The sequence below is a fragment of the Seriola lalandi genome, unplaced genomic scaffold (assembly GCF_002814215.2).
Source record: "Seriola lalandi dorsalis isolate HSWRI2012SDOR001 ecotype SW California unplaced genomic scaffold, Sedor1 jcf7180002054476, whole genome shotgun sequence".
Lineage (NCBI taxonomy): Eukaryota > Metazoa > Chordata > Actinopteri > Carangiformes > Carangidae > Seriola > Seriola lalandi.
In genome coordinates this window covers 3,288,158-3,301,665 of record NW_019525029.1, presented here as the reverse complement: position 1 = coordinate 3,301,665, position 13,508 = coordinate 3,288,158, and the positions used below count along the sequence as shown (strand labels likewise).

At 38.2% G+C, this 13,508-nt stretch overlaps 2 protein-coding genes across 2 annotated transcripts in view; one reads left to right on the top strand and one right to left on the bottom strand.

Moving 5' to 3' along the window:
* Nucleotides 1–3,501: 3,501 nt before the first annotated feature.
* Nucleotides 3,502–6,368, top strand: LOC111659272 (relaxin-3 receptor 1-like). Its single transcript, XM_023412150.2, has 2 exons — nucleotides 3,502–3,625; nucleotides 4,463–6,368. Exon 2 carries the CDS (start codon nucleotides 4,607–4,609, stop codon nucleotides 5,816–5,818), a length of 1,212 nt encoding a protein of 403 aa, XP_023267918.1. The 5' UTR covers nucleotides 3,502–3,625; nucleotides 4,463–4,606; the 3' UTR covers nucleotides 5,819–6,368.
* A 2,485-nt stretch (nucleotides 6,369–8,853) lies between these two features.
* Nucleotides 8,854–13,508, bottom strand: part of syngap1a (synaptic Ras GTPase activating protein 1a) — a 35,175-nt gene continuing 30,520 nt past the window's right edge. Inside the window, exon 19 of the mRNA XM_023412317.2 lies at nucleotides 8,854–13,174. Within this exon, the coding sequence (XP_023268085.2) occupies nucleotides 13,136–13,174 (39 nt within the window). The 3' untranslated portion in view covers nucleotides 8,854–13,135. The remainder of the gene's footprint in view (nucleotides 13,175–13,508) is intronic.

Here is a 13,508-nt window from a genome sequence, read left to right as displayed (position 1 = left end):
TCAGTCAATTGTCAGCGAACGTGCAGGGATACACTCACTCACTGATTTATTCACTGACTGTATTACACAATGAACGTGAGTCCTGAGTGATAGTCAGTGGCTCGAACTGCTGGAATCAGGCCCAACGAGTTCAAGAGTAATGCCGAACTGTAGATCAGTTAAAAAGACTTTAAAGGTTATGGAAACCAGCATTCACCTCTAATACTGAGTGAGGAAACTTTTAAAATATTAAGAATTATAAATGGGGTTTGGTAAGTGACAGCACTAATGATTCAGTACTGAACGATTCTGTGAACAAATCTTTTGAACAAATCTTTTTAATGAACTGATTGATTCAAGATACTGAAAAGAAATGCTTTCCACATCACAGCAAGCCTTGCCCTTCCAACCAATGATAGAAGAGCTCACAGCTGTCAGTCAGTATTTGAACGAGCTTCTGGTCTTTTGCCGCTGGCACTGGGGCTTCAAGCTAATATTAACTGCTGAAAGACGTCACTATGGTTGACTCACAGGCTAGCAAACTCCTGATTCCTGGGTTATCTCAGAGGATTTCCGCAGAGGACTGGGCACCTGCCTATTGTGTCTGACTAGAAAAAGTGTGAACCTATCCTTTCACTGTTTTGGAAAGGTGTTGATTCACATGAATTGTCATTACACCTCTCATTACAATGCAATACAAATCAAAAAATGTAGGATTTATTTCAATGCTGTTGCATTAGTCTGCATGATATTTAGCTACACATACTGTTCCTGACAAAACAGTAAATGAGTGTAGAATTTGCATTGTAATTCTGTAATGTTGTGCTGCTCAGTTTGTGGTTGAACAATAAAAAACTGATTTCATCTATTTGAGCTGCTACTAATTGCATTGTCAGTTTAAGTCTGCATTGATTTCCAACTCAGCAAATCAACACTTCCCACTTATGTGTTAAGTCAATGGATTAGGCTACGTGTCAATTTTAAATCATGGCAATAGCTCAAATTCAGTTTGTAACTGGATTTTGTTTGGTATGGTTTTGACATTTGAAAATGTGTTGCTGTCATCAGGATTAGGATTATCTGTTTTACAAGGTCCTACAACAAGATTTATAGCTATGATAAACAGGCAACAGCAACAAAATCACCGCCGCCATCGAAATTTACAAAATGTACAGTTGTGTGCAGGGTTTAACAATGTGTTCAAACAATTTTACTTTACAAAGGAAGGCTCTGTGTTTGTTGTCTTTGTATGTATGATGTATTCCCTCCTTGAGCAACACCCCCCTCCATCACAGAGCAAATGAGCTCAGGCTGTTTTGTTGTTAGGTCAGGCATTTGTCACCAGAGGGCTCACTTTAAGCAAGCGCTGAAGGAAGCTCGCTGGAGGCCTCCTCCTCTCCTCCACACAGTGAAGTGTTGTATTCTCATTCTTACAAAGGGGGGCGACAAAGACACATCGCTATAGTCGCTATTCACTGTCCTCACAGACCCCACGGCACAACTCAGCTGGCATGCTTAGAAATGCACACATCGTGCATGGTGGACCCCATTGTATATAATCCTTTATAAAAGTGGAACCCAAAAGATTTGCCTGAACAAAAAAGTAAACCCAAAATTCATGACACTAAATGTGGGTTGAAATGAGAACACACTCCATTAAGATACCTTCAAAATGTGACTTTTCTTGGGCGTCCTTTCCATTGTAACAAGACTGGTATAAAGATTGCCTTTTGGTCTCATTTCACCAGAGTTAAAAAAAAAAATGTATTAAATAATTTAGGATGAATTTATCAGAGGGCTGTGGCAAGGGTGGACCATTTTTAAGGACAGGGGGAGAATACAGCATAAAGTCATCCTGAAGGTTGAGGAATCAGGAACTGGGTAGATAAAAACAACTGGCCAGGTATTGATAAGGATTCCAATTAAAGAATTTATTTGACACTTTGGAAAATATTGACCTTCTTGCTGAGACTTGGATGAGTAGATCTGTGTACTAGATATGGAACTACAGCCAGGAGATTGTTAGCTTAGCATAATGACTGGAAACAGGGGGAAACAGCTCGCCTGTCTCTGGCTGAGCTGTAATCTGACAGCACCTAAAGCTCTAATAATAGTCTGGTACTTAACCCCCTGTGAAACCACAACCTGTCATTTTTACACTTTGGGTTTTGTGCCGATTTAAATAAAGAGATATAACGTTTTAATTACTGAGTTTTACACATGGATGGATTGATACCAAAAAAAGTAAATTCAACAGATCTGCAGCTGTTAATATCAGGCAATAATTTGCACACCTGAGGAAGATCCTTATCTGATCAAAACATTGTCTGTTTATAGATCAAATGATGAAAGTTGAAAGCTTCAGTCAGTGTGCAGGATCCTTTCTTTAGTGGCACAGAGGTTGTTTCTGTAGCGATGAAAACATGAGGACTCGGGGAGCTGCATGGTTTGTCCAGCTAGTTTATGAAGATGGCTCAGTATAGATAGAGCAGCATTAATCAACCTCTCCTCTCTTCCGCCTATTCCAAGCTAATCTCATTTAGTCATTCACTGCTGATGTTCTTTCCACTATCAACGATTTATAATGAAGAGTCATCTCTGCTGCTCAATCTAATCTCGAACCAACACCGAAGATATAAATAGGAAAAAAACACAAAAAAACCCCAAATTGCCTTTGCTACACTTTTATTTTCTGTCGAAGTGGAGTCATTTTTTCACCTGTATGTGAGGTCCAAGTGCCTTTAACACCACCATCAATATGTTGTGATCTGCAGCTTCTATGCAAAGACCAGAGAGACTTATTAAGACTTTAATGAACTGTCTTATAGTGGGCTTTAAAGTTAACTGTAGCATACTGTACAGTCTGTGCTCCATTGAATTCAGGGATAAGTAAAGACTAAGCAATAAATGTGGAAATGTTGACAATGCCTCTAATTGTGCCAGAAATGACATTTATACATGTGACACTTTCCAAAATTACAAAGTGCTTTACAACCAGCTAAAATCAAACAACAGTAAAAACAACTATTCATCTTCATAAAACATCAGGTCACAGTTACAGAAAGGGAGAAGAGAGGAAGGTTGCATTAATAAACACTGTTAGACTCTGAGCGCATACTTTTAATTTCAGGGCTTTGTACAAAAGACTTCAGGTGAGTCAGACTCGTGACAACTGTGATGTGGCTGTTTAAATTTGTTGCTGTAGCGTCGGTGAAAGGTGAAAATGCCATAAAATTCTGCGTGATTGCTTCGAGTACGAGTTCTGACAGTTAATGTCCGCTAGTTACAGGAAAAGTGTGAGGAATATCAAAAGACAAAAGAATAACACAAAGTTACCAAATTTGGAGCAACTTAATTATCTTCACTAAAAACTAACAAACTAAAACACACTTTACTGAGCCAATGGTCTAATTTTTGTCTTTCTAGTGTTCCAGTAGAGCTGGGTGATGAGCAGGTGATTTCTAGTCTGAATATGCAGAGTGAAAATGATGGCAGGGTGGAGCATGAATTCAGGGTGGGTGACAACCATATTGTTGTTGTTGTTGTTGACCGCCTTCGAGACAATTCTGTGTTGTGCAGCAGAGCTGGTGGCTACAAGAACTACTGTTGAAATACTGAAGATTTACCTCCTTTATTATACATTCAGGTAAGATTTTTTTTCTACATATCAACAGCCCAATGGGAGCCTAAATATAAACATATTCAGTATATTCATTTTATTATTTTATGTCTGTGAGCTTGTTCCAAAGCAAACCACAGCCTGAAGGATCTCTCTGTAAGTTTAAAATAAAATGTAAAAAGTTTAGGTGCGTTGTTTATTACACAGTCGCAACGTTAGAAATATATGGTAGCTTGGATTATTTAAGCACCACTAAGCATTTTCCTTCAGAATCATTGTTGTGTTTGCTTTTCAAGTGATTTCTACACAGGCATTAATACAGTATGTGAGAATTAATCAAGCAAGTCATGCATCAGTGTTTAAATAAACACTTTTTAAACCCAATAGACTTTTCTAGTCATTTTACTGGTAATTTTCTTGCAAATAACAAACATAATAAATGTAAGCACACCATTAAATGGCATTCCTTTCTTAAAATATGTCAAGACCACATTAAGATTCCATTGAGAAATTAGATAAATGAAGGGATTAAAAAAACATCCTGCAAAAATGAGGAATCAACAAAATTATATCTGTGCCTTAGATGTAAATTATGTTATGTAGATATTATTCCACGATGGGAAAAAAGTGATTTGGGAGGACTCTTGACAGGCTTTTCCCCTTCAAAGGCTGAATTTAGTTTAATCACTTCATATGTTTATTCATATTTCCTGCCAGAGAAGTTTGTTTCTTTGAGATCTCAATTGGATTATCTAACTCTGTGGGTAACACTTTAGTGTAATTTGTTTATCTGACAAGGCTAATCTACTTATTTACTCATGAACTGCAGCGTCTATTATGTAATAATTTCCTCTTTCCTTGCAGGGATAGATGACTGTCAGCTAATAAACAGACAACCAGAACTTACATTTTTGATTCATCATTGGCACAAGGAGGACGAGCAGAAACATCTCAGATAATAACTGGACAGCCTTAACCATCAACAGCTTGTCTTCCGGAGTTGCCAAAATGTCAAATATTGACTTCAAGAGACTTGAGCTCTTCAACAACACCCTGAGTGGTTGTGGTGTAAGCCCATCCTGTAATAACTCCCACCTTATTTTCCACAACACCAGTATTTTCAGTGGGCTGGAGATTCTTGATGATGGGTCCCCCTGGCTACGAATACTCATCTCTGTGGTGTACTTTGTTTTGGCTACAGCGGGAGTGTTGGGGAACTTGTTAGTGATGTTCCTGCTTTATTCTACTCACACCATCACCACAGGCACCATCAATTTCTTTGTGTTCAACTTAGCTTTGGCCCACCTGCTGTTCTCCCTGGCCTTGCCGTTTTGGGCCGTGGACATTGCGCTGGACTACAGCTGGCCTTTTAGCTCGACCACATGCAAGGCTGTATCCTTACTCACTGGCCTGAATGTCTTTGCCAGCTGCTTTTTCCTGACGGCTATGAGTTTGACCCGGTACTGCTATGTGGCAACCGCTCTCAAACCCAGTGCCTCCCTGTGCAGTAGATCTTGCACTTCTCCGGTGGCCACAGCTTTTATCTGGGCTGGAGCGCTCATAGCAGCGGCACCCCGAGCGGTGTTTGCAGACCTGAGCCTTGTGGGCAGTGGCAATGACACAGCATGCCTGCTCCGTTTCCCAGATGGCACGGCCTGGCTTGGAATAAACCAGCTCGTGCGTGTGGTGCTGGGATTTCTGCTGCCCTATGCCACCATCATCCTTTCCTACCTGCTTCTGCTGCGCTTTCTCTGTCGCCATAATATGAAAGGCAGCAACTCTTGGAGAAAGGCAGACATTTCAAAGTCGGTGGCAGTGGTGGTACTTTCATTCTGCGCCTGCTGGTTCCCGTACAATGTCCTCACACTTTGGGGCGTCCTGATCCAACTTGACATCGTTGAAATCAGCCCCTCATTTTATTTGGCTCAAACATACTTTTTCCCTCTGGCTAACTGCTTGGCTTTCACCAGCAGCTGCTTAAACCCTGTCATCTACTGCCTGGTTAGGAAAGAATACCGCGTGGCTTTCCATAATGTGCTCTTCAAATTAAGTATGGCTATTATGTCTAAGATGCCCTACGGCATTAATTCTGAGGAGGGATCAGCACAAGGCGGGCAACTGTCTATTCCTCTCAGTAACCTGTACAGCCAGATAACCCAATCTGACACAAGGAGATATGCACCACTGTCAACACTTCCAACTGTAGTGTCCACTCTGTAAAGCTGCAACAGATTGATAAAATTCTTTACACCAATACTTTAATGTAATGTAAGAATGAGTTTTCATCGCGTACTTCAGAAAGACCAATGTTTTCCTCTAAGGATGTACAGGATGTATAGTTTAGCTCTGTTGTAAAGAGGCTGCACCTAAGCTTTTGTGGGTCTCGTGATTTACAGTTTTAGCTGTCTGAATGGGCTGAATGAAGATTTGGGCCTTATTCATGCCATCATAAAGATTTAAACATGGGAAAGTGCATCCACTAATTCACTAGACATTTAACTAAGATGTCCTTGGGTTCTGCCCGAGGCCTCCTCCTCCTCCTTTCATCTCCTTCTTCTTATTGTTAGTAGTATTGACATAAAATACTACACAATAGTTTACTATTGTATAAAACTAATGTGCAAATATTTACTACTACAGTTTTGAATAATTAATATTGCTGCACTGTAGGTCTGGATTGTAATTGTCTTGGTTTTAGATTGTCATGTGTGAAAACATTTTTGTCATTTGTTTGAATAGATGTTAAATAAAACTGTTCACGTTCACTTTATACGTTTTTGCTGTGTTTATTTGTTCTTCACTCGGTCAGTTTGCACCATGTAATGTGCAGTAAAAGAACAGTAAATTGCTAAAAAAAAAAAAAAACTCAATCATTTATACCTTTTAGGCCTATCTGTGATGCTTTGTTTGAAGACACTGGCTGTTTGTACTACTGTATGTGTGATTAAAAGGTCAACTGTTTATATTCTTAGGAGTGTAAGTGCAGTGTGCTTGTGGAAACTTAAATTAATTTCAAAACTTGAAATGGATTAGTGTGTCAGTTATATTGGATAAAAGATGTGGGATACTTTGACTCACTCAAAGATCATCAGTTCAAGAAACAGAAACAGACTTAATATGCAATATAATGGCTATCAAAACTTAATTAAAATGTCAGTTCATAATGTCACAAAAACAACAGTGATAAACAGAGCTTAATTAAATTTTGTAGAATAACAAAGGGGAATTCTGAATAAATTAAGAAGGTTAATACTAAATACTACACAGCTCCAAATTTAAAATATAAATGTCCTTAGTCAGGTCCTTAAAACATAACACCCTTAAACATGACATCTGAGTAGCATGGTAGCTTTCCTTGTCTTTTCTTAAAGCACCACACAACAATTGTTGTTCGGAGGATTCACATTGGTGGGCAGGCTATTCAAATCCTATTGTATATCAAACCTCTTTATGTATTTTTTTTTAAAGGGTTTCACTTCTTTTTTGATAAACTAAGAATGCATTGTTGTTGCGAAAACTATAAACAGACTTTGTGGCTGAAAAAATGCAAAAAGTGTTGTATTTTACTGCAGGAATATGACTCTCTATATTAATGTATTTCAAATCAGAATTATGTCCACCCTCCACTGATCATTCTTGCCTTCTGTTCTCCCATTTGGCCACAACACGGTGCTGTTGTTCAATTTTTTAAAACTGCTTGAGGCCTGAGCTGATACCACACACATACTGTAATACTCTTATCAGTTCAGCACAGTTTAAAAACACCTCAGACTTTTATATGAATATGAATGAATGAATGAATATCACTGCAACTCCGTCACCTGTCAGAAAATGTTGAACTACTCCTTTAACATAGACTGTGTTGGGGAAAATGTAACCGACTCCAACATGCATAGCAGACGATCTGCACTGCAGATATATAACAGTTGACTATGCATAAATACATTACAAGCATGCATGACTCGCCTTACATAAAATGTGTGATAGTGACAGAGAAGAAAGTGAAGCCTTTCTTGAGTAGGGCAGTGTATCGAGGGGGTGGTTGTCTGCGGTCCTCTCGCATCATCTCTTTAGGAGCACTACCTGCTCAGCCGTTCACATGACATGAGGGAAAGCTAGGCCAGGCTGTGATGAGTGACAAGAGGATGGAGTATGATTGGTAACTTGTGATAGAGCTGAAGCACCGTGGTGTATTTTTATTAGATTTTCTACATTACATTACTTGTGGTAGAAGGAGCTGTGGAGGCTTGCAGAGGTCGATCATCACAAAGAAGGTGTTAAGATGAACAGACCGTGCTGTTGGTTTACTGCGGAGAGCTCTGCTGTCACTGCAGATGTTGTTATCGATATGTAGCACAGACACTGGGGCAGCAGCAGTCTTGCGCCAGAGCTTTTATGTTGGACCACTTGGGGGCAGCAGAACAAGCTGAAATCAAAACATCTGGCATTTTAACATCTCACAAAGTAGATATGGCAAAAATGTTAACAAACAATTGCTTATATTTACACATCCAGCAGTTATGGAGCAACATTAGCATAAATATGGAGTGTGTGTTTCCTGCCATTTAACTTTGCTCAGTTTTTAGTGTCCTAAGAGAAATATCTGGCTGCTTAGCTGCTAAATGCTCTGCTATGTCCACCAGACTCTTAATGTTTCTGTTTGCCATTTGCTGCTGAGCGCAGGCAGAGTAAAGTGGGTTCATCTGAGCTTTTTGCTTCAGACAGCTGCCTGGTGCAGCTAAAAATAAGGCTGATGAAACTGGTGAGACTAAAAAAGTAAAGTTAATTATCAGTGAGCTAAAATCATGTGACAATTTTCTGTGAGTTTGTCACTATGCACGACAATGGTCACATTACATATTTAACATGTTAATATAAAAAAAACAATAAGTGCTGCTTTAATGTTTTTCAACCCAATCCAAATGAAGTTCAGACTCCACCCCTCGATTTGTAATCCACTAAAGTGCTTTGTTGCACAGCAACACCCGAAAATGAACTCCAGGCTGTCTTAAAAGTAAGTAATGAAAATTCCTGTTGCACTCCCACAGCCATATTTCCATCTTTTCTAATTGAATTTCTTCAATCAATCTTCAAACCAAACAACGCTTTACTTGAGATATTACTTTTCTTTCTATCTTCAAAGAATTCAAATGAAAGCTTGTGCAAATATGAGCCTATATATAACCAAATATACAGTCAGATTTAAAAAGCAGCTAAAGTAGCTCACTTTGGTACTTAAAATAAAAGATCTTCAATTAGGGATTTATTAATTTATTTAAATCACTCGGAAAAATCACCTGAAAAATGAATACATTCCCTTTGTTCAAACAAAACAAATCATATCAATCAAGTATACTTACACTAATAATAATCATTACAAGCGCAATCATACCTACAATAACTACCATTGTAAATAAAACTACCAACATTAAACATCCACCATACAACATCAGGGGGAACTGGAGGGTATGGCTTATCCATGGGGCATGGCTTATTTCAAAAGAAATGTCAAGTAAATTAAGGTATTACATCCAGTAGGCCTAATTCAAGTCAGAAACCCCGCCAACTATATATTTGTGACACAGTAGATCAATTGTGCAGAATAATAGCTGCCAAGAAAAATACTTTGTTTCATTCCTAAATGCTATACATCCATTTTAGAAACATAAATATGTTGATTGATGTTATATACCCTTTTTCAAAATATACAAGATATCTCATTTCATTTATTAGGTCCTGCTTTAGCTGCAGCAAAGCGGCAGTTACTCTTTTCTGTCGGGTCAATAAAGGTTCATACATCCGCTAAAATGTCATGATTCTGTAAACGTACAGCACCTCTGCAATAGTAACTTCAATAATATTTCTTACCAAGTTTTATTACAGTGGAACATTTGTCACATTTTCCATTTGGACCAAGAAACAAAACTCTTGTTCCTTTTTTTATGCAACAAATAATACAAAACAAAAAGGTGTAAATTAAACTATTTATAAGATGAGATGAGGATCACGAACCAACCGAAATGAAAGCACAGTAGTTGCCTTAGCATAGACCCCTCATTTCATGTGCTTCTTTGAAATTTATCCAGCTTAACATTTGCCAAAGATTGTGTTTCAATGTTTTGGCATCAAAGATATTAAAAGATGTCTCTGTGTTCCTTCTAACACCTGAGAGTCTGACGAATACCTGGAACACAATCAATCTCATCCCATAATTAAAAGGAGAATTGTATGAATGTAATGGTAATGGCACTTAAATACAATAATAAACAGGACAAACTTTAGAAATGGCCCTGTGATGGCAAAAGGTTTATATAGGAAATCTTAAAACAGCAATGAACAAGCAACCAAAACTCAAACCTGATTTTGCATCAGGTTATGGACAAAATTATAACTTTTTCTTAGAATTGTCTATTAAATAAATAAGTTTTTCTTGCCAAATGGAATAAAGTATCCTCTCAGGATGTGGTATAAAGCAGAATAAGGATCCCTAATTCCAGCAGAGAAAGGGAGGTGAGAGGGCACGATTTCAGAGGTAGCACACTGTACCACTGCAGCTAATACAGAGAAAGTTTCAATAATAAATGGGCATAACATATATATATTTAATGTCTTTAAAATCATTTTTCTCAATTCATGGATTGCAGCTTCACGTTAAATGAAAACAGATGTGCATTTTAACGTTTCAAAATACTGTATTGCAATGCAGGCCAAATAAACAAACGCATATTTCAAAAGAAGATTACTTAAAACCGCAATCCAGTATTCTTGAAAGCACCACTGCTATTTTGGTTACACAATATAGGCGAGATATTTTAAGAATTTGTCGTATTATTTCATCTTTAACAGAAGTGTGCTATGCTGGGAAATTATTCAGCTCTCATCCCATGAACACAGTCATATCATAGCACTATAGTTTCTGGATTGCAGCATTAAGAGTTATAATATATAAGAATCAGTGTTTACCACACGTTCAGCATGCCTGAAGGCCTACCCTTGATTTGAATACATTTTACATATAAGAATAGATATACATTAAGCTATTTTATACATTTCTGGTAACATAAACATATAATTTTGTATCATTGATATTTATCTTGAAAGAAAATGTCTTTTTAAAGGCAAGAGGTTAAGATAAATTATATCAACCATGAAATTCATAATATAAATGATTCAGAGTTCACCAACACACTGCTTATTAATTCATCACCTGACTACAAAAAAAAGGACATTTAATATACAAAGTTTACAAGTTCTTTTGTATTGGCATTGTTATTTTGGGCCCTGTGGCACAGACTGTAAGGCAGTCAAATCCTATGCACATATACTACATATCCCTGCGTGGAAACTCTTTATTGTTCTGTTGTTCTCACCGTCTCTCCTCTTTGTGTTCGTCTGCGATTTGTGTCCGATCCTCTCAGAACTTTCATGTTGTATAATGCAAAAGGCCGAATGCCACCCTCTTCTGAAAAAACGGAAGAGTCAGCAGGTTGGATAAAAAAAGATGCCTTCCGATAAGAAAGCCATGTCAAAGTTTTTTTTGTACATTAGAATAATATCTGACAGCAAACCGACTTACTCGTCCTCGCATTTAAAAAGCACATGCAAAACTGTTGCACATCTATGCTTCAGAAACATTAAACACAACAGATGAGTAATTCACTACTCGCGATAATATGATTTGTTTCCAGTTGCACATCATGTTTATAATCATAGTTATTAAAATGTATCCATATAGCACTTTTCAAATCAATGTTACAAAGTGCTCTGCAACAAAATTATCATGAAAAAAAGAAAACACCAGGCGTGAAGGGCTGAGAGTCAAAAGGCCTTGATTTTATCACTTTTCAGGTTACCACAATTTTTTCCACCCCCAGGAGAGAGCAAGATCAATTCAATCAGCCAAACCACATCTGGAGGTGTCCTGGCTCGCATTGCTCTTCCTGATATCTTAAGCAAGCTTAGCAAAAGATAGACGCGGAGGTAGCAGCTGGGAAGTCTTCGCCCGCAAGAAGTGATTTAGAAATGACTGACGGCCGTCAATGACATTGCTTCCCTCTTTAAGCGCTGCCTCACTAATTTGCAGACTGAGATCAGACTCAAGATAAAGATGACACTTATTAACACCTGGTATAAATGCAAAGGCCTGTGGATTGCATGATATTGAATCCAAATAATGTTTCCAGATACACATCACCTATTAAGACCAGATGTAAATAGGCATGGGTCAAGCTCCAAAATGCTGGGTCCTACATTTCCCATAATGCAACCACTATCGCCTTTTCTGTTTGGAAAATGCCCTTGTTTTTCAGACTCTGCACCCACACTTTCTAACGCAGCCTTTCGTTTCCTACATTTTTGTCATCTCCAAGCCCAAGCCTGACTTGACAACGCTCGTCCACGGCCACGGAAGACATTTTACTACTTTTTCCACAGAGTAGTTCTCCCGATGACGAGAAGAGCGACCTTACTGTGTAAAATTGGTGGAGTGCCCCCTTTCATCTATATTTAGTAACATTTTCACATTATTTTTCTCTGTCTATAATGTTTATGAAGCACTTTGTATCACTATTTTGAAATGTTATATATATATACATATCACTATTATTATTGTTACAAAGTGAACAAAACACGTTTTAATCTCAGATTATTTTTGTAAAATATTTTCATTATTAAAAATTTTCAGTAGCTCTAAGAAATACTTTGTCTATACACTGAAATTCAAGAGATTGTAGTTCTAGCTTTACACTGTCCGCCGAAGGAAAATGTAACCAACGAGAGGATTCAGAATGTGTTTAAAGCAGTTGTAATAATGTAAGTTGATTGAAGGACTTGTTTGGCATCTATTTAGGTAGGATGGCTGTACTAAAACGGATGCAAAAAGATGCTCAAATCATAACGATAACCACCTCTGTGAGTGACAATATTTTTGCAGTGAGAATATTTTACTAAATGATTTCATCAGAATCAAATAGTAATATACAGTAGGTCTTTGCTTGGGCCCTGCATCTGAGGATCATAGATGGCAAATGATTTAACAACATGCTTGTTGCTCGTCACAGGCGTCACCATGAGGGGATATTGTGCTTGTAAAAGCCTTTTCTATACATTTTGTCTGCAGCCACTACCGTGAGAAGCGAGTGTGCTGCTTGTAGCAGGGAAATCATGAATCCATCTTCATTCTCAGTGTTTTACACATATCTTCTCACGTCTTCCGATTAAATAAAGAAACTCATTAGGTTCAGTATTGCCGTTATTGTGGCATTGGCTTAGATTTCAGTCAACATGTGCAGAAGGTTCGCTGCACATGTTGGTCCTCACGCTAAACTGATTGTCAAGTTCTGGTACAGGCAAAGTTTGAATATGTGCAAAGTTTTTTTTTTTGTTTTTTTTTTAAAGAATTTTGTGAGATGACGCCTCCAGTAGTCCTGCCGGATCCACTGCAGAGCTTTGTTTTCATGGGGTTTTTGTAGAGAATGTGAATCAGTCTTCTTACACTCGAATGACCATCATGAACTCTGGTCACTTTGGATCTGGCAGTCAGGATCCTGGGTGGCCACCATAGCCCTGGCTGATAGACTGAAGGGAGAGAAAACAGGTGAAATTACTTCTTATCTCCATTTATAGCTTCATGAGGGCGCAAGTTTAAAGGAAAAGTTCAACGGTTTGGGTTAAATGTGTATTCATTTTCTTGCAGAGAGCTAGAAGGAGAGATGGATACCACTCTCATGTCTGTGGGATAGAGAGCCAGCAGGCAATTAGCTTAGCACAAAGACTGGAAACAGCTAGCCTGGCTCTGTCTGAAGGGAATTCGCAATTTTAAGGGGGGTTTTGTGATATTTCTTGGCTGAGAGCCATTGCCCAGCAACCAGCAGAGACTCCAGGAAGTCATTGCTTCTGGCCAATAATAGTC

What these genes read in the sequence shown, in the direction of transcription:
- LOC111659272 (XM_023412150.2), top strand. Translation starts at nt 4,607, where the DNA reads ATGTCAAATATTGACTTCAAGAGACTTGAGCTCTTCAACAACACCCTG.